Source organism: Oncorhynchus keta, chromosome 4 (genome assembly GCF_023373465.1).
Source record: "Oncorhynchus keta strain PuntledgeMale-10-30-2019 chromosome 4, Oket_V2, whole genome shotgun sequence".
NCBI lineage: Eukaryota > Metazoa > Chordata > Actinopteri > Salmoniformes > Salmonidae > Oncorhynchus > Oncorhynchus keta.
The window spans coordinates 81,051,450-81,073,439 of record NC_068424.1 but is presented as its reverse complement, the minus strand read 5'-3'; the positions used below and the strand labels follow the sequence as shown (position 1 = coordinate 81,073,439).

At 43.2% G+C, this 21,990-nt stretch overlaps 1 protein-coding gene across 2 annotated transcripts in view; it reads right to left on the bottom strand.

The window, feature by feature from the left end:
- LOC118381825 (protocadherin-11 X-linked) overlaps positions 1-21,990 on the bottom strand; it is a 325,295-nt gene that overhangs the window by 284,230 nt on the left and 19,075 nt on the right. For both annotated transcript variants that reach the window (XM_052517370.1, XM_035768724.2), the window contains exon 3: positions 10,082-12,568. In XM_052517370.1, the coding sequence (XP_052373330.1) occupies positions 10,082-12,568 (2,487 nt within the window). The remainder of the gene's footprint in view (positions 1-10,081; positions 12,569-21,990) is intronic.

Genomic DNA, 21,990 nt, shown 5'->3' with positions numbered 1-21,990 from the left:
ATCCTAAAGGACATTGACTTCTTTCCTCTTTTATCTATTATCCTCTCCCGAAACCTAATTACAGAGATTTTAATCATATTGTATGATGAGTGATTAACCCTTTTATTCATTTAATTAACCTTTTGAGCTCTAGATTCTCACCAGACCCCTGCATTACTTCACATATAGGCTTTGAATAAGCACACTTAGCTGTCACATCTAATGCCAACAGGGAGGCCCTACTTTCCAAAACGCTCCAGGTGACAGGAGATTACAACGGAGATAATAGATATACCATCGTCATTGACATCTCTAAGGTGGTGCTGGTCTTTCAGTTTGAACAACGCTGTCCCACTTTAGACCAAAAGCATGTGTTTGACAGAATCTGACCAAATATTATGACCAATAATTACGCCATCATAAGAAACAGAAAGGTGATTAAACTCACAGTGCCTGACTAATAATTACCCCATAAGAAACAAATAATGATTGGATTCAACTCGCAAAGCCTTTTTCAGATTAGCAAGCCCTGAAATACACAAGATAGAATATACTGATGGAACGGTTGATACGGCGTATTACAAGGACGGAGGAGAACGTTGACTTAGTCATCAATCCATTCAAATTCAGATTAGCTTAAAGGAGAAATATTTCTCACTGACGAACAACATCAGTGACATGGAATATTTGAAATACTCCATTAATGTCACCCCCCCTCAAACACAAAAGAATACATCAGAATTGTAAAACATTGGTTAAATATTTGTGCATATTTAAGGGGATATTTGAAGGCAGGGCATAACCAGTATGTGTGCAAAGCCATTCTGACAACGTGACAGGGAGCATTACATACCCAACTGAATTATATGTTTCTTAGTACGCTGTACTGGCTATGCAAGTAGGCATATGTATAATGTCCCATGGCAGTGTTGCTTTTAAAGGGGTTTTATATTTTTAAAAAAAAGTGGGTGGGGAAAATGAATATCTGCTCTGTGTGGGTGTCTCTTCAAATGTCTACGTACTTAAAGCAACAGTGGATAGTGGTCCTGTGGGGTAGAGCATGGTGCTTGTAATGTCAAGGTTGTGAGCATGGTGCTTGTAATGTCAAGGTTGTGAGCATGGTGCTTGTAATGTCAAGGTTGTGAGCATGGTGCGTGTAATGGCAAGGTTGTGAGCATGGTGCTTGTAATGTCAAGGTTGTGAGCATGGTACTTGTAATGTCAAGGTTGTGAGCATGGTGCTTGTAATGTCAAGGTTGTGAGCATAGTGCTTGTAATGGCAAGGTTGTGAGCATGGTGCTTGTAATGGCAAGGTTGTGAGCATGGTGCTTGTAATGTCAAGGTTGTGAGCATGGTGCGTGTAATGTCAAGGTTGTGAGCATGGTGCTTGTAATGGCAAGGCTGTGAGCATGGTGCTTGTAATGTCAAGGTTGTGAGCATGGTGCTTGTAATGGCAAGGTTGTGAGCATGGTGCTTGTAATGGCAAGGTTGTGAGCATGGTGCTTGTAATGTCAAGGTTGTGAGCATGGTGCTTGTAATGTCAAGGTTGTGAGCATGGTGCTTGTAATGGCAAGGTTGTGAGCATGGTGCTTGTAATGTCAAGGTTGTGAGCATGTTGCTTGTAATATCAAGGTTGTGAGCATGGTGCTTGTAATGTCAAGGTTGTGAGCATAGTGCTTGTAATGTCAAGGTTGTGAGCATGGTGCTTGTAATGTCAAGGTTGTGAGCATGGTGCTTGTAATGTCAAGGTTGTGAGCATGGTGCTTGTAATGTCAAGGTTGTGAGCATGGTGCTTGTAATGTCAAGGTTGTGAGCATGGTGCTTGTAATGTCAAGGTTGTGAGCATAACTACTTCCGGCGCCGACAGAGATGGCCGCCTCACTTCGCGTTCCTAGGAAACTATGCAGTTTTTTGTTTTTTTTACGTGTTATTTCTTACATTAGTACCCTAGGTCATCTTAGGTTTCATTACATACAGTCGAGAAGAACTGCTGAATATAAGATCAGCGTCAACTCACCATCAGTACGACCAAGAATATGTTTTCCGCGACGCGGTTCCTGTGTTCTGCCTTACAAACAGGTCAACGGAATGGATCGCATGCAGCGACCCCCAAAAAAAACGACTTTGAAAAAGAGGGAAACGTAGCGGTCTTCTGGTCAGACTCAGGACACGGGCACATCGCGCACCACTACCTAGCATTCTTCTTGCCAATGTCCAGTCTCTTGACAACAAGGTTGATGAAATCCGAGCAAGGGTAGCATTCCAGAGGGACATCAGAGACTGTAACGTCCTCTGCTTCACGGAAACATGGCTCACTGGGAAGACGCTATCCGGGGCGGTGCAGCCAACGGTTTTCTCCACGCATCGCGCCGACAGAAACAAACATCTTTCTGGTAAGAAGAGTGGCGGGGGCGTATGCCTCATGACTAACGAGACATGGTGTGATGAAAGAAACATACAGGAACTCAAATCCTTCTGTTCACCTGATTTAGAATTCCTCACAATCAAATGTAGACCGCATTATCTACCAAGAGAATTCTCTTCGATTATAATCACAGCCGTATATATCCCCCCCCCCCAAGCAGACACATCGATGGCTCTGAACAAACTTTATTTAACTCTTTGCAAACTGGAAATCATTTATCCGGAGGCTGCATTCATTGTAGCTGGGGATTTTAACAAAGCTAATCTGAAAACAAGACTCCCTAAATTTTATCAGCATATCGATTGCGCAACCAGGGGTGGTAAAACCTTGGATCATTGTTACTCTAACTTCCGCGACACATATAAGGCCCTGCCCCGCCCCCCTTTCGGAAAAGCTGACCACGACTCCATTTTGTTGATCCCTGCCTACAGACAGAAACTTAAACAAGAGGCTCCCACGCTGAGGTCTGTCCAACGCTGGTCCGACCAAGCTGACTCCACACTCCAAGACTGCTTCCATCACGTGGACTGGGACATGTTTCGTATTGCGTCAGATAAAAATATTGACGAATACGCTGATTCGGTGTGCGAGTTCATTAGAACGTGCGTTGAAGATGTCGTTCCCATAGCAACGATAAAAACATTCCCTAACCAGAAACCGTGGATTGATGGCAGCATTCGCGTGAAACTGAAAGCGCGAACCACTGCTTTTAATCAGGGCAAGGTGTCTGGTAACATGACCGAATATAAACAATGCAGCTATTCCCTCCGCAAGGCTATTAAACAAGCTAAGCGTCAGTACAGAGACGAAGTAGAATCTCAATTCAACGGCTCAGACACAAGAGGCATGTGGCAAGGTCTACAGTCAATCACGGACTACAAGAAGAAACCCAGCCCAGTCACGGACCAGGATGTCTTGCTCCCAGGCAGACTAAATAACTTTTTTGCCCGTTTTGAGGACAATACAGTGCCACTGACACGGCCTGCAACGAAAACATGCGGTCTCTCCATCACTGCAGCCGAGGTGAGTAAGACATTTAAACGTGTTAACCCTCGCAAGGCTGCAGGCCCAGACGGCATCCCCAGCCGCGCCCTCAGAGCATGCGCAGACCAGCTGGCCGGTGTGTTTACGGACATATTCAATCAATCTCTATACCAGTCTGCTGTTCCCACATGCTTCAAGAGGGCCACCATTGTTCCTGTTCCCAAGAAAGCTAAGGTAACTGATCTAAACGACTACCGCCCCTTAGCACTCACTTCCGTCATCATGAAGTGCTTTGAGAGACTAGTCAAGGACCATATCACCTCCACCCTACCTGACACCCTAGACCCACTCCAATTTGCTTACCGCCCAAATAGGTCCACAGACGACGCAATCTCAACCACACTGCACACTGCCCTAACCCACCTGGACAAGAGGAATATCTATGTGAGAATGCTGTTCATCGACTACAGCTCGGCATTCAACACCATAGTACCCTCCAAGCTCGTCATCAAGCTCGAGACCCTGGGTCTCGACCCCGCCCTGTGCAACTGGGTACTGGACTTCCTGACGGGCCGCCCCCAGGTGGTGAGGGTAGGCAACAACATCTCCTCCCCGCTGATCCTCAACACGGGGGCCCCACAAGGGTGCGTTCTGAGCCCTCTCCTGTACTCCCTGTTCACCCACGACTGCGTGGCCACGCACGCCTCCAACTCAATCATCAAGTTTGCGGACGACACAACAGTGGTAGGCTTGATTACCAACAACGACGAGACGGCCTACAGGGAGGAGGTGAGGGCCCTCGGAGTGTGGTGTCAGGAAAATAACCTCACACTCAACGTCAACAAAACTAAGGAGATGATTGTGGACTTCAGGAAAAGAGCAGAGGGAACACCCCCCTATCCACATCGATGGAACAGTAGTGGAGAGGGTAGCAAGTTTTAAGTTCCTCGGCATACACATCACAGACAAACTGAATTGGTCCACTCACACTGACAGCGTCGTGAAGAAGGCGCAGCAGCGCCTCTTCAACCTCAGGAGGCTGAAGAAATTCGGCTTGTCACCAAAAGCACTCACAAACTTCTACAGATGCACAATCGAGAGCATCCTGTCGGGCTGTATCACTGCCTGGTACGGCAACTGCTCTGCCCTCAACCGTAAGGCTCTCCAGAGGGTAGTGAGGTCTGCACAACGCATCACCGGGGGCAAACTACCTGCCCTCCAGGACACCTACACCACCCGATGTTACAGGAAGGCCATAAAGATCATCAAGGACATCAACCACCCGAGCCACTGCCTGTTCACCCCGCTATCATCCAGAAGGCGAGGTCAGTACAGGTGCATCAAAGCTGGGACCGAGAGACTGAAAAACAGCTCCTATCTCAAGGCCATCAGACTGTTAAACAGCCACCACTAACATTGAGTGGCTGCTGCCAACACACTGTCATTGACACTGACCCAACTCCAGCCACTTTAATAATGGGAATTGATGGGAAATTATGTAAATATATCACTAGCCACTTTAAACAATGCTACCTTATATAATGTTACTTACCCTACATTATTCATCTGATATGCATACGTATATACTGTACTCTATATCATCGACTGCATCCTTATGTAATACATGTATCACTAGCCACTTTAACTATGCCACTTTGTTTACTTTGTCTACATACTCATCTCATAGTCAAGGACCATATCACCTCCACCCTACCTGACACCCTAGACCCACTCCAGGACAGTAGTTTTGGAATTGTTAGTTAGATTACTTGTTGGTTATCACTGCATTGTCAGAAGTAGAAGCACAAGCATTTCGCTACACTCGCATTAACATCTGCTAACCATGTGTATGTGACAAATAAAATTTGATTTGATTTGATGGTGCTTGTAATGTCATGGTTGTGAGCATGGTGCTTGTAATGTCAAGGTTGTGAGCATGGTGCTTGTAATGTCAAGGTTGTGAGCATGATGCTTGTAATGTCAAGGTTGTGAGCATGGTGCTTGTAATGTCAAGGTTGTGAGCATGGTGCTTGTAATGGCAAGGTTGTGAGCATGGTGCTTGTAATGTCAAGGTTGTGAGCATGGTGCTTGTAATGTCAAGGTTGTGAGCATGGTGCTTGTAATGTCAAGGTTGTGAGCATGGTGCTTGTAATGTCAAGGTTGTGGGTTTGATTCCCACAGTACAGAAAAAAAGTATAAAAATGATGCACTCACTACTGTAAAAATGTTCTAGTTAAGAGTTTCTGTTAAATGACTAAAATGTTAAATGATAGACAATGCTTGTGTAAGAACTATGCCTCAAGGTATTTGAAAGGATTGAAACAATGAAGTCAAAATGTTTTAAAATCTCTCAAGAAGTACAAATTTCCCCCCACTTCATCAAATACAATATTTTAAAGACATAAGATGAAACTACACCAGAATGTGTTATTTTAGCAATAATTCAGAAAAAAAAAAAAATATATATATATATAAAGCAGTAAAAGATCAAACATGAAAAATTACAAAATAATTCCAGGACTATACTATTGTATTAGGCATCTATAATTCACATGCATTTTACTTTACAAACTCTGGGGGTGCCACAGGGTTATATTCTCGGGCCAACTTTTCTCTGTATATATCAATGATGTCGCTCTTGCTGCCGGTGATTCTCTGATCCACCTCTACGCAGGCGACACCATTCTGTATACTTCTGGCCCTTCTTTGGACACTGTGTTAACTAACCTCCAGACGAGCTTCAATGCCATACAACTCTCCTTCCGTGGCCTCCAACTGCTCTCAAATGCAAGTAAAACTAATTGCATGCTCTTCAACCGATCGCTGCCCACACCTGCCTGCCCGTCCGGCATCACTACTCTGGACAATTCTGACTTAGAACATGTGGACAACTTCAAATACCTAGGTGTTTGGTTAGACTGTAAACTCTCCTTCCAGACTTACATCAAACATCTCCAATCCAAAGTTAAATCTAGAATTAGCTTCCTATTTTGCAACAAAGCATCCTTCACTCATGCTGCCAAACATACCCTCGTAAAACTGACCATCCTACCGATCCTTGACTTCGGCGATGTCATTTACAAAATAGCCTCCAACTCTCTACTCAACAAATTGGATGCAGTCTATCACAGTACCATCCGTTTTGTCACCAAAGCCCCATATACTGCCCACCACTGGGACCTGTATGCTCTCGTTGGTTGGCCCTCACTTCATACTCGTCGCCAAACCCACTGGCTCCAGGTCATCTACAAGTCTTTGCTAGGTAAAGCTCCGCCTTATCTTAGCTCTGGTCACCATAGCAGCACCCACCCGTAGTACACGCTCCAGCAGGTATATCTCACTGGTGACGCCCAAAGCCAATTCATCCTTTGGCTGCTTTTCATTCCAGTTCTCTGCTGCCAATGACTGGAACACACTGCAAAAATCACTGAAGCTGGAGACTCATATCTCCCTCACTAGCTTTAAGCACCAGGTGTCAGAGCAGCTCACAGATCACTGCACCGTAACATAGCGCCTCTGTAAATAGCCCATCCAACTACCTCATCCCCATACTGTATTTATTTATTTATTGCTCTTTTGCACCCCAGTATCTCTACTTTCTTCTGTACATCTATCACTCCAGTGTTTAATTGGTAAATTGTAATTACTTCGCCACCATGGCCTATTTATTGCCTTATCTTACCTCATTTGCACACACTGTATATAGGCTTTTTCTACTGTATTATTGACTGTATGTTTGTTAATTCCATTGCATAACACTGTGTTGTTGTATGTGTCGAACTGCTTTGCTTTATTCTTGGCCAGGTCGCAGTTGTAAACGAGAGTATGTTCTCAACTAGCCTAAATAAAGGTGAAATAAAATAAATAAATAACTTACTATTTGAATGAATCCCATGTTATAACCTTGTTTCCAAAATGTCTAAAATGTACAATAGTACCCCCTCGTACTATTGGTCCCAAGCCTCCATCTAGCAACCTCCAATTTCTATTTGTTCAAAGCCTCCTTCTAGCTACCCCCTCGTCCTATTGGTCCCAAACCTCCATCTAGCTAACTCCACTTTCTACTGGTCCAAAGCCTCCATTTAGCTACCTCAACTTTCTATTGGTCCAAAGCCTCAAACTAGTTACACCTCCTGATATTGTTCCCAAGCCTCCATCTTGCTACACCCTTGCCCTATTGGTCCCAAGCCTCCATCTTGCTCCACCCTTGCCCTATTGGTCCCAACCCTCCATTTAGCTACCTCTGCTTTCTTTTGGTCCTAAGCCTCCATCTCGCTACCTCCTACTACCAGTGTTTCCAAGCCTCCATCTCGCTCCATCCACTTATTATTGGTACCAAACCTCCATCTAGATACCCCGTCCTCCTATTGGTCCAAAGCCTCCATCTAGCTCCACCTTTCCTCCATCTAGCTACCTCCTCTTTCTATTGGTCCCAAGCCTCCATCGAGCAACCTTCGATTTCAATTAGTCCCAAGCCTCCGTCTAGCTACCCCCTCATCCTATTGGTCCCAATCCTCCATTTAGCTACCACCTCTTTCTATTGGTCCAAAGCCTCCATCTAGCTACCTCCACTTTCTATTGGTCCCAGGCCTCCATCTAGCTACCTCCTCTTTCTATTGGCCCTAAGCCTCCATCAAGCTACCTCCAAATAGTTTTGGTCCCAAGCCTCCATCTAGCTACCTCCTTCTCCTATTGGTCCCAAGCCTCCATCTAAATCCCTTGTATTTCTAATTGTGCCAAGCCTCCACCTTTCCTCCATCTAGCTACCTCTTGATATTGCCTCTATCTAGCTACATCCTTCTCCTATTGGTCCCAAGCCTCCATATAGCTACCTACTCTTTCTATTGATCCCAAGCCTCCATCTAGCTACCTCCTCCTCCTATTGGTCCCCAAGCCTCCATCTAGCGACACCCTCTTCCTATTGGTCCAAAGCCTCCATCTAGCTACCACCTCCTCCTATTGGTCCCAAACCTCCATCTATCTACCTCCAACTCCTATTGGTCCCCAAGCTTCCATCTTGCTACCTCCTCTTTCTATTGGCCCTAAGCCTCCATCTAGCTACCTCCTCCTGCTATTGGTCCCAAGCCTCCATCTAGCTACCTCCTCCTCCTATTGGTCCCAAGCCTCCATCTAAATCCCTCCTCTTTCTATTGTTCCCAACCCTCAATCTAGCTACCTCCTCTTTCTATTGGTCCCAAGCTTTTATCTAGCTACCTCCTCATTCTTTTGGTCCCAAGGCTCCATCTATTGACCTCCTCTTTCTATTGGTCCCTCGTTTCCATCTTGCTATCTCCTCCTGCTATTGTTTCCAAGCCTCTATCTTTACCTTGATCTTAGTGACCCACCATATCAGTCTCCATCCCATAGAGCTCCGCCCACTCTGCTTTGCACCGCCCCACTCTGCTTTGCTCTGCTCCGCCCCGCTCTGCTCTGCTCCGCCCCGCTCTGCTCTGCTCTGCCCCGCTCTGCTCCGCCCCGCTCTGCTCTGCTCCACCCCGCTCTGCTCTGCTCTGCTCTGACCCACTCTGCTCTGCTCCGCCCCACTCTGCTCCGCCCCTCTCTGCTCATCCCCTCTCTGCACCGCCCCTCTCTGCTCTGCCCCTCTCTGCACCGCCCCTCTTTGCTCATCCCCTCTCTGCACCGCCCCTCTCTGCTCATCCCCTCTCTGCTCATCCCCTCTCTGCTCATCCCCTCTCTGCACCGCCCCACTCTGCTCTGCTCATCCCCTCTCTGCTCATCCCCTCTCTGCACCGCCCCACTCTGCTCTGCTCCACCTCCCTTACCTCTGATTTCCATATATTTCCCTGGGCTGCTGTTATATTTTAGGGTACTTCGCATTTGGCACATTCAAATGAGCCTTGCTTTTGCCTTTTGCTTTCCTCTCTGCCTCACACTCACAAAGCCTTCAGAGCCTCCACAGTAAAGACGCCACTTCTCCAGCACGCAACCAATATCTGGGATTATTTAATGAGGTCTTATTATTCTGTAGTGTAGTGGCACTCTTGGGGGATACATGTCCTACTATTTCAGTGGAAAGTGAACAGCTGATTAAACCCAACATTTATCTGTTAAGCTGATGACTGTCAAATCAAAGACTCTATGTTTGGTTTTCTCTGTCTGTCAGACATGCTAGTTTTTTTTCAGGTGTGTCAATCAAAAAAGCTTAGCGTTGCTTTAATCCATTGGTCCTCAGCAAATACAGCTGTGCAGAGTTCAATTAGTAGCGTGGCCGACTTGATTCTCCCTCAAGCATGCTATTACTCTGCCACCAGCCTTTCTCACTTAATATTCTCATTTAACACTGGTTCTCACCATTCCACTGCCTCAATTATACTTTTTAGTGGAACATTAACCCAAATAAGGTTAAAGTTTTTTTGGGGACATCTAGTACAAGATAGCAAAGGGAGATATAATCTGTCTTCGTTTTTTTCCTCTTTCTGGGAAGTAAAGATAGATTTCATTTGGTTGAAGTTTCTTGGCCAGACTTCAGTTCTCTACTTCCTCTCTGAGGTATTCTTCCTCAATATTCAATGCTGATGACATTAATGCACATGTGACTTTTCTTGTGTGGTTCATTCTTCCGGCTCCCTCCCGCTGCCACCCATCACCCTCCATCTTATCAACAAAGGTACAGTGGTACGGGGGAGTGGGAGTGGAAACAGTAGGTGGCTTTAGAAAATAAGTTATGAATTACCTGTCTGGTGTGGATTTGCCCAGAAGTCTTGAATCCCCCCTGACAGCTGCACTCTGAGACCGAGTACGGGTCTGAGCTGGTGGAGGAGCACTTGGAGTGCGAGTCACAGCCCACCACAAACGTGTTGTCTAGCGGGAGCTCCTGAATCACGTGGTGTTTATTGGGCGCCATCGGGGTCTCTGGTTTGATTTGGAAGGTTGGCTGGGGGGAGGCAGACTTGTAATGCTTGGCTAAGTCTGGGCTGTCAGGTTTGAAGGTGGTCGGCGTAGTGGCCCAGTTGTATTTCCCCATGGTCTGCTCATCTAGCTCCACAGGCAGGTCCAGGGTTCCATTAATGTGCTCCTGGCTGGGATCATCAGGCTTGGATTCTTCTATGGTGACAAAGTTCAAGAGGAGGCTCTTAGGGGATCTCTTCTTTTTCTTCTTTTTCTTCTTGATTTGACGGTTCTCCTGGTTGGGCGACACCCACTCGCCGCTCTGCTTGCCCTTCTGCACCACTTTGTGCCTGGGCGTCTGACGGCAGCGCACCAAGGCCGTCACGAAAATGACTAAGATAACTGTCATAGTCCCAGCTATAATAGCGATGACAACAATCACGTATCCGTTGGCTTGGGGTGTGACCTCACTGTCTCCCACGTTACGGTCCAATGGAGTCTCCAAGCTCTTACGTAGCTGCTCTTGAATGAACGTAGCGTTGGATACAGTCTCGTTAATGAACAGGTGAATGAGGGCGATTGCGTGTAAGGACTCTGGCTGGCCCAGGTCTTTGACTTTCACCACTAGCCTGTGTAAACCCTGATCGGCTGAGACTATCTTCTCCTGCAGAGTTATATTACCAGTTGTTTTGTCTATGGCAAACAGTCCTCTTGGTGATCCCCCAATGATGCTGTACTGCAGCTCAGCATTCATGCCAGTGTCATTGTCTATAGCGAACACCCTGGTGACCACAGACCCAGGGCTGGTGGTAGACTGAACCAGATCGTAAGAGTAGTTGGACGAGGGGATAACAAAAACGGGTCGATTGTCATTGACATCCACAACGTTTATGGTGACCTTGGCGTATGAAGTGCTGGGTGGTTGCCCTCCGTCTATAGCCTTCACCATAAAAGTGTATGAGCTCTGCTGCTCTCTATCAAACGTGAGGTTGGGTTTGATTACACCGGTCTGGGGATCAATAAGGAAATTGTCTTTCCCATTCAGGATGGACAGTGTTATGACGGAGTTGTCACCTGCGTCAGAATCTGTGACGGTGATCAGGCCCACGGTCCCGTACAGAGGCAGGTTCTCAGGCACATAGAAGTTATACTCAGGATGGGTGAAAGCTGGGCTGTTGTCGTTGAGGTCCTGCACTATTAACCTCACTGTGACATTGCTCTGCAGGGAAGTAGACCCATTGTCTCTTGCCATGACAGTGAACGAATACTTCTCCTGCTTCTCTCTGTCCAGGCGTTTGCCAACGGAGAGGATTCCTGACCGTCTATCTATGTTAAACCCATCAGGAGCGTCAGGGCCAAGAGAATAAATAATCTCTGCATTATGTCCGCTGTCGGCATCCGTGGCACTGATCTTTATGAGCTGCGTGGATGGATCATTGTTCTCTGGTATGGACAGCTGAATCTCAGGTTGAGGGAAGATGGGAGCGTTGTCATTCTCGTCCTTAATTTTTATTAAAACCATCGCTGACGTGTTCAAAGGAGGCTTCCCAGAATCCGACGCTACTATCTTAATTGCATATTCCCTGGTTGTTTCGTAATCTAAGGGGGCCGCAGTCTCCAGCAGGAACTGGTCATTAAAGACTGGCTTTAACCTGAAAGGAACGTCATGGTCAGTGTAACAAGTCACTTTGCCGTTCAGATCCGAGTCCTTGTCCGTCACTGTAATTAGGGCTATTTTTGTGTTGAGAGGAGCATTCTCCGACAGTAGAACCGTTCCATTTACAAGGTTCATTATGTACCGAGTGTCTATGGACGGAACGTTGTCATTAATGTCCGTTACGTTGACGATAACCGTAGCTCTGGAGGGAGTGGAGCTGCCGTCGCTGGCCAGGACGATGAGTTTGTGGACCGGAGTGGCTTCTCTGTCTAAGGGCTGCTTGACAGTGATCAGCCCGGTGGTGCTGTCTATGGAAAAATGCCTCTTGGTGGATGAGGAGATCTGGTTGGAGAAGGAGAAGTGGATCTGGGCGTTGGAGCCGAGGTCTGCGTCTGTGGCATGGAGTTGGGAAACGGAGGTTCCAATGGGGGCGTTCTCAGGGATGTTCACCTCCACCTCACTGTCCTTGAAGACCGGTCGATTGTCGTTGACGTCGGAGATGGTGACCTGGAGGATGGCCGTGCTGGACTTGGGTGGCGTTCCTCCGTCCTCCACCTTGATCTTCATGACGAAGGTGTCCTTCTGCTCGCGGTCCAGGCTCTGCTGGACGATCAGCTGAGGCCATCTGTCTCCCTCTGGGGTCTCGATGATGTCTAAGCCAAACTCACTTACACTCTGTATAGACAGGGAGAAGAACAAAGATCATTTGTGAGTTTCAGTCACTTTTTACTGGACTACATGAAACTACTGTGCTGTCCTGTACATCCTGGACTATGTTACTAATTGCTTAGTTATTCATCAGTGTGAGGGTGTGTGCATTCATAGCCTGATTTCTGGTAATTTCACATGCATTTCACCTGAACATTATTATCTTATATGACATGTGATACACTGCAATAGCCTACTAGTGGTCCTGTAAGCTGGCACTAGACTCACACAGCTGGTTTCCAGAATCAACACAAATAAGCTGTAGTTTGTTTTAGTTTCAACAGATGTTTGCTCTCTCCACAGGAGTTCTAGTAGAAGATGAGTTCTAGAAGAAGATGAGTTCTAGAAGAAGATGAGTTCTAGTAGAAGATGAGTTCTAGAAGAAGATGAGTTCTGTAGAAGATGATTTCTAGTAGAAGATGAGTTCTCTGCAGCAAAACACTTTGGGGTGAAAGTACTTTAATTGTATTAGCAACGGTGGGAAAAAGCACCCAGCTGCCAGACTTGAGTAAAAGTAAAGATATATTTATTTAAAAAACGTAAAAGTAAAAGTGAAAGTCACCCAGTTAAAATACAATTTGAGTAAAAGTCTAAAAGTATTTGATTTACAAGTAACAAGTACTTTTAGGTGTCAGGGAGAAAATGTATGAAAAGTATATGATTTTCTTTAGGAATGTAGTGAAGTACAAATAAAAGTAGTCATCAATATAAATAGTAAAGTACAGAAAAAAAAATATGTAAGTAGTGCATTGAAGTATTTTTTACTTAAGTACTTTTTTATACATTTTCTCAAAATATAGGCTAAATCCAGATGGAAAATATTGATTTATTAAGGAAATACTTAGTCCTATGTAAACAATGGATGCTGACAGTGAGTTAAAAAGTTATAACCAAAAAAACGCAATTGGTGAAGGTTTAGCGCTTTTTAAAAATCTTCAATAAATCTATTTAAAAAACAAGAAACTGGCAGAATGAATGTACACATATAACAGAAGATGAATGACATCAAACCATGATCAAGGTCCTTGGAATGCAATTATATTGGAGTCATATTGGAGTGACCCGGGGCGGGGTAGCCTAGTGGTTAGAGTGTAGAAGCGGCAGGGTAGCCTAGTGGTTAGAGTGTAGAAGCGGCAGGGTAGCCTAGTGGTTAGAGCGTTGGACTAGTAACCGGAAGGTTGCAAGTTCAAATCCCCGAGCTGACAAGGTACAAATCTGTCGTTCTGCCCCTGAACAGGCAGTTAACCCACTGTTCCTAGGCCGTCATTGAAAATAAGAATTTGTTCTTAAACTGACTTGCCTAGTTAAATAAAGGTAAAAAATATATATATATATTCATTAACTATTATAGTACATTACTGCTCACTGCCACCCTTCAGCAGATTCTTCTTGTACTATATGCTGACCATCCATTTCAGATTACAAAGTAACACTGGTGCTTTTTAATGAAGTACTCGTTTTAGCCCTCTGCCCTCCTCAGTGCAACTCCTCTGCTTTAAGTAACATTGCATTTCATTTTTACCTTACTATCTTGCGTTTACTTTGGAATAGGGGAGACAGCTCACAAAATGTCAAGTTCATATGCGAGAGAGACAGTTGAAAGGGAAGCCATAGAGATAGCCTATTTAAATGCACTGCCAGACCACCATAGATTAAGGAGACAGAGAGACTCCACATTAAAAAAGCTTTTCACCCAAGGAGTGCCAAATCAGTAGGCCACAGTGATGCCCGAGGAAAATGAAAACAAATGCATGTAATCCCCATGAGAAACTGACTCTGACTGTTCAAAGTAATTGCCTTCCCCACAAAAATGTAGCACTAATATTTATGATTACAGATCAGCTATGCGGTAAAGATGGGTCCTGGCATATTTGCCATCATTATGATTTAGAGAGAGAGAGAGAGAGAGAGAGAGAGAGAGAGAGAGAGAGAGAGAGAGAGAGACCTAAGAACCTAAATGAGACCCATGCATTTTAAGAAACAAAGAGGGTCTTTGAAGGTCTTTCAGTCAGAAGCAGTTTCATGCAAAAACAAGAAAAAACAGCCTCTTTAAAGAGATAAGCTTCATGCAGCACATAATGTTGTAAGAGATTACTCTGTCTAGGCACAGCTATGAAACGAGATTAAGATACATACATTCTGACTGTGAACGGTACAATTTAGACCAAAAGTGTTCATTTGACTACCCAGTATGTTTAGAACCAGTATAGTTCCTGTATCAATATAGTAAGGACCATGGCAGAGGGAAGAAGGAGGCCATTACTATGTCCTGGTAGCTGCAGCAGAGACATGGTGTACACAGGGTTGTTGTTGGAGTTGGGGTTTCACTTGATGTGAATATTGTCACCGGTCTGAAGCACTGCCAAGTGACAGAAGTCCCTTAAGAAACTAAAATCACCGCTGCCTGAATGAGGATGGTTACTTTATGGCGAGTAGCTATAAACTATATACACGACTGGACAGCAGCAACAATGACCGTCCAATAAGACTGAGTTCTAGAAGAAGATCAGTTCTAGAAGAAGATCAGTTCTAGAAGAAGATGAGTTCTAGAAAAGATGAGTTCTAGAAGAAGATCAGTTCTAGAAGAAGATGAGTTCTAGAAGAAGATGAGTTCTAGAAGAAGATCAGTTCTAGAAGAAGATCAGTTCTAGAAGAAGATCAGTTCTAGAAGAAGATGAGTTCTAGAAGAAGATGAGTTCTGTAAAAGATGAGTTCTAGAAGAAGATCAGTTCTGTAAAAGATGAGTTCTGTAAAAGATTAGTTCTAGAAGAAGATCAGTTCTAGAAGAAGATGAGTTCTGTAAAAGATGAGTTCTGTAAGATTAGTTCTAGTTGAGTTCTAGAAGAAGATGAGTTCTGTAAAAGATGAGTTCTGTAAAAGATTAGTTCTAGTAGAAGATGAGTTCTGTAAAAGATGAGTTCTAAAAGAAGATGAAGATGAGTTCTGTAAAAGATGAGTTCTGTAAAGATGAGATTAGTTTCTAAAAGATGAGTTCTAGAAGAAGATGAGTTCTGTAAAAGATGAGTTCTGTAAAAGATTAGTTCTAGTAGAAGATGAGTTCTGTAAAAGATTAGTTCTAGTAGAAGATGAGTTCTAGTAGAAGATGAGATCTAGAAGAAGATGAGATCTAGAAGAAGATGAGTTCTAGAAGAAGATGAGTTCTGTAGAAGATAAGTTCTAGAAGGAGATGAGTTCTAGAAGAAGATGAGTTCTGGAAGAAGATGAGTTTTAGAAGAAGATGAGTTTTAGAAGAAGATGAGTTCTAGAAGAAGATGAGTTCTGGAAGAAGATGAGTTCTGTAGAAGATGAGTTCCGTAGAAGATAAGTTCTAGAAGGAGATGAGTTCTAGAAGAAGATGAGTTCTGGAAGAAGATGAGTTCTGTAGAAGATGAGTTCCGTAGAAGATAAGTTCTAGAAGGAGATGAGTTCTAGAAGAAGATGAGTTCTGGAAGAAGATGAGTTCTAATAGAAGATGAGTTCTAGAACAAGATGAGTTCTAGCAGAAGATGAGTTCTAAAAGGAGATAAGTTCTAGAAGAAGATGAGTTCTGTAAATGATGAGTTCTAGAAGAAGATGAGTTCTAGTAGAAGATGAGTTCAAGAAGAAGATGAGATCTAGAAGAAGATAAGTTTTGTAGAAGATGATTTCTAGTAGAAGATGAGTTCTAGCAGAAGATAAGTTCTAGAAGGAGATGAGTTCTAGAAGAAGATTAGTTCTAGAAGGAGATGAGTTCTAGTAGAAGATGAGTTCTGTAGAAGATGATTTCTAGTAGAAGATGAGTTCTAGAAGAAGATGAGTTCTGTAGAAGATGAGTTCTGTAGAAGATGATTTCTAGATGAGTTCTAATAGAAGATGATTTCTAGTAGAAGATGAGTTCTAGCAGAAGATAAGTTCTAGAAGGAGATGAGTTCTAGAAGAAGATTAGTTCTAGAAGGAGATGAGGTCTAAAAGAAGATGAGTTCTAGAAGATGATGAGTTCTAGAAGAAGATTAGTTCTAGAAGGAGATGAGGTCTAAAAGAAGATGAGTTCTAGAAGATGATGAGTTCTAGTAGAAGATGAGTTCTAGAAGAAGATAAGTTCTGTAGAAGATGATTTCTAGTAGAAGATGAGTTCTAGCAGAAGATACGTTCTAGAAGGAGATGAGTTCTAGAAGGAGATGAGGTCTAGAAGAAGATGAGTTCTAGAAGATGATGAGTTCTAGTAGAAGATGAGTTCTAGTAGAAGATGAGTTCTAGTAGAATATTAGTTCTAGTAGAAGATGAGTTCTAGAAGGAGATGAGTTCTATTAGAAGATGAGATCTAATAGAAGATGAGTTCTAGTAGACGATGAGTTCTAGAGGGAGATGAGTTCTAGAAGTAGATGAGTTCTAGTAGAAGATGAGTTCTAGTGGAAGATAAGTTTGAGAAGAAGATGAGTTCTAGAAGGAGATGAGTTCTAGAAGGAGATTATTTCTAGTAGAACATGTATAATTCATGGAGTGATTCTTTGAACATGAAGTAGTAATTACTAAGAACTCCACATTCGTTTAGTGAGTAACGATTTGACCATTGACCAAGCTGACATTAAAATAACTGTACTACGACTTTTCGATGAAATTCATAGGACTGACTTTACCACTTCAATTCAGTGAATCATAACATATTGGCCCTTCTTACAATACGGTTGTTAAATCTTAGTGTAGACTTTAGTATCTGGGACTTTGGCACTGTGCTTCCATCCAGTCAATGTCATAAGTGCTCCTAAAGATGATTTATGAGCCAGACAGATTATTCCCCACCTGTCTCATTTTCACACATTTAGAGCATTTCAATCAGTTTCAGAGAGCTATAACTAACTATCTATAATGACTGTTTATTTTTACTTCAGTGAATTCAAATTAGGCTGTTGGATTGTGAAAACATTTAGGGCAGGCAAACTTACTGTAGAAAAGGTTAAGAATATGAATCACTGGGCCCTAAGGTGCAGTGACAATAACCTTTAAATAAAATACAAAACTGTACAGTTTAAAAAGAAAGCAGATACTTCAGCTTCACCCAGACTGGACTCCTAAACCCTGGTGATGAAGCATTCCTCTACCATTGTAGATCACGTGTCTATAGGGACCATATATCTAGAGTCGCCTCCAAAATGATTGACATCCAAATAAAATAAAATAAAATAAAATTTTATTTGTCACATACACATGGTTAGCAGATGTTAATGCGAGTGTAGCGAAATGCTTGTGCTTCTAGTTCCGACAATGCAGTGATAACCAACAAGTAATCTAACTAACAATTCCAAAACTACTGTCTTATACACAGTGTAAGGGGATAAAGAATATGTACATAAGGATATATGAATGAGTGATGGTACAGAGCAGCATACAGTAGATGGTATCGAGTACAGTATATACATATGAGATGAGTATGTAGACAAAGTAAACAAAGTGGCATAGTTAAAGTGGCTAGTGATACATGTATTACATAAGGATGCAGTCGATGATGTAGAGTACAGTATATACGTATGCATATGAGATGAATAATGTAGGGTAAGTAACATTATATAAGGTAGCATTGTTTAAAGTGGCTAGTGATATATTTACATCATTTCCCATCAATCCCATTATTAAAGTGGCTGGAGTTGGGTCCTTGATAAAGATTAGCATATAAAATACATATTTTTTATAATGATGCAATTGCTAAGAGAAAGAGATTTTGTTTAACAAGTAATGTTTATTTTTTTCCCAAAATCTAGGTTTAAATATATTTGCCGTCCATGTTTTCAATACTTTGTACACCCTCCTCTTGCAAGGATGAAGTCACTGAACATTTTTCTATAATAATTTATGACATTTTTACACTCGACGCGCTTCAGCACTCAGCGGTCCTGTTCCGCGAGCTTGTGTGGCCTACCACTTTGCAGCTGAACCGTTGTTGCTCCTAGATATTTTCACTTCACATTAACAGCACTTACAGTTGACCGGGGCAGGTCTAGCAGGTCAGAAATTTGCCTAACTGACTTGTTTGAAAGGTGGCATCCAATGACAGTGCCACATTGAAAATCACTGAGCTCTTCAGAAAGGCCATTCTACTGCCAATGTTTGTCTATGGAGAATGCATGGCTGTGTGCACAATTTTATACCCCTGTGGGTGTGGTTGAACTAGCCGAATCGACTAAGTTGAAGGGGTGTCCACATACATGTGTATATAGTGTATGTGTAGAGATCTATAAATGAAACATTTATGTAGATATATAACATCTTGTTAATGATGTTAGTCGTCCAATCACAACAATCGAACGTTCCATCTCTGTAGCAAACAATGATGTAGAGCCGCAGTTGGCTGATATTGGGGGAAGCTGACTGAAATCGCCTCACTGCAGACTCTTTCAATGTTTCAGATTGTCATCTGACGCATCTTTGAATCAAGTTGATGAGAGGAGACTGGTATTGCGTTGATTACCTGATTAATTAAACCTAGAGGAGACTGGGATTGAATCACGTTGATGAACTGATTAAATCTAGAGGAGGCTGGGCTTGAATCACGTTGATGAACTGATTAAATCTAGAGGAGACTGGGATTGAATCACGTTGATGAACTGATTAAATCTAGAGGAGGCTGGGCTTGAATCACGTTGATGAACTGATTAAATCTAGAGGAGACTGGGATTGAATTACATTGATTAACTGATTAAATCTAGAGGAGACTGGAATTGAAATGTGTTGATGACCTGATTAAACCTAGAGGAGACTGGGATTGAATTACATTGATTAACTGATTAAATCTAGAGGAGACTGGAATTGAAATATGTTGATGACCTGATTAAACCTAGAGGAGACTGGGATTGAATCACGTTGATCACCTGATTAAACCTAGAGGAGACTGGGATGGAATCAAGTTGATGACCTGATTAAACCTAGAGACTGGGATTGAATTATGTTGATGACCTGATTAAATCTAGAGGAGACTGGGATGGTGCTTTGAATATATCAGCCTTTCATAGCTATGCTAATGGTGGTGGATGGGCCGACGGGCAAGGCTATTTATCATTGGCTATATCATCCCTTTTATACAATACTGATGGAAGTCTCCCTTGCCACCGGCCATGATCTGATGCATATCATTTAGACAAAACCAGCACAGAATTGTTTGTTTCCTCTTGTCAACCTCTGGCGGAAGATAATGTGTCAAAATTAGAAACAAATGAAATCTGGAAGCGCTTGACAGTAAGCTGAACACAGGCAGTGAGCTGAACACATGCAGTGAGCTGAACACAGGCAGTTAGCTAGCTGAGCTCTTTGTTTAATTGTCCATTCTGCAGCAAGCAGCATCCAATGAAGAACATTAATCAATTATGAAATGCCAATTTGAGTGATTTGAAGAGAGAGCTCCTACATGTTGAATCTATTGCAGTGTTACGGCATAACTGGCATCTGTAAATGAACATACTGTATAAATGAACTCTGGCGTTACACATTTTCAACATTTCTCTTTGTTTTCTATGACAGGCAGAACCTAATTTTTCTACCATCTGCTCATAATAGCCTGGCAAACAAGTTAGATGTGTACATTTTTAAACAAAGACGAGTTGTTGCTCCAAATCCACACACTGAAATAAAGACTTCCTTTTTCTTTCAACACCAAGTTTATCTGGCTCTCATATAGCAGGATATTGATCTACACAAGGTGATCCCGACAACACCCGCCCACAACAAATGCTGTTAAGACACACTGAAAATCCCTCAAAATAGGAACGATTCGCTTTCCTGCAGTGTGGTGCAAATCTCTTTCAAATTCTTGTAGAAAAATAACATTTGGAGAAGTGTAGAACCCAAAACAACCAAAATCAATACCGATATCCCTTGAGCCTGACCTGCCTCACACGGTCAACGTCCCAAATGGCACCATATTCCCTATATAGTGCACTACGTTTGACCAGAAACCTATATGGAATAGGGTGACGTTTGCGACACAGTCTGGGTCTGAGGAGGAACCTGTAAAGAGGTACGCTTTAAGTGATAAAATGTGTTCCTAACGGAAGAGACTCCTGCATCCATGCATGGCATTACTTTCCCCTGACCTTGGACGTGTTCTTAGAACACCTTTGCGTCATTCCAATACGACGTAGCAGTTCCAACCCTGACGCTGCTAATGGACGTGTTCTTAGAACACCTTTGCGTCATTCCAATACGACGTAGCAGTTCCAACCCTGACACTGCTAATGGACGTGTTCTTAGAACACCTTTGCGTCATTCCAATACGACGTAGCAGTTCCAACCCTGACACTGCTAATGGACGTGTTCTTAGAACACCTTTGCGTCATTCCAATACGACGTAGCAGTTCCAACCCTGACACTGCTAATGGACGTGTTCTTAGAACACCTTTGCGTCATTCCAATACGACGTAGCAGTTCCAACCCTGACGCTGCTAATGGACGTGTTCTTAGAACACCTTTGCGTCATTCCAAGACGACGTAGCAGTTCCAACCCTGACGCTGCTAATGGACGTGTTCTTAGAACACCTTTGCGTTATTCCAAGACGACGTAGCAGTTCCAACCCTGACGCTGCTAATTGACGTGTTCTTAGAACACCTTTGCGTCATTCCAAGACGACGTAGCAGTTCCAACCCTGACGCTGCTAATGGTAAACATTCCATTTTAGAATCCCAGAATTCAAAGGTTGCTATGGATGACACTGCTACACTCATTATTAAGGTGGCATTACTGGTTTCAAAAAGGTGTTATAGATGCCTTATTTTAGGCCTATACCACTTTCAAGTAAAGGGTTACTGACCATTATGTGTGATATCAAACAGACTATATGGGGTGGTATTGTGTATTAGCCCTCCATATGAAAAGACAGAGCCAACTTGGTTTTGAATTAAGGTGGCTGTCGTATCTCATCTGTCCTTTCTAATATCAGCTAGCCTACAGTATATGTCTGTCAGCTGAGGGGATAGAACTGGCCTACTGTGATGACACACAGGGGTAGCAGTTTCAGCTTGATGTCAGGGACAAAACAGGAACACTATGATGACACACAATGGTAGCAGTTTCAGCTTGATGTCAGGGACAAAACAGGAGCACTGTGGAAGTAAACTATTATTCTGTATGGAGCTCCACAGACAAATCTCTGAGGACCATACAAAGATAGTCCAAGGGGTGGATTAAAGACCAGCAGCTATTCTAGGAACGCTTGCACAAACCCCTAAAGAACTAAACTATGCTCTGTACTGTAAGACTGTATAGTGCACTTCTAAAATTCACTTGAATTAATGTCCTCATGGGTACTGTACCTCTATGTTGTATTTATGTTTATGGACTGCTTTTCAGAAAACCTCTTTTGAATGAAACGGATGGGTAGAAAATACAAAACAGACATATTTCCCCAAGGAAGATAAGATATGGA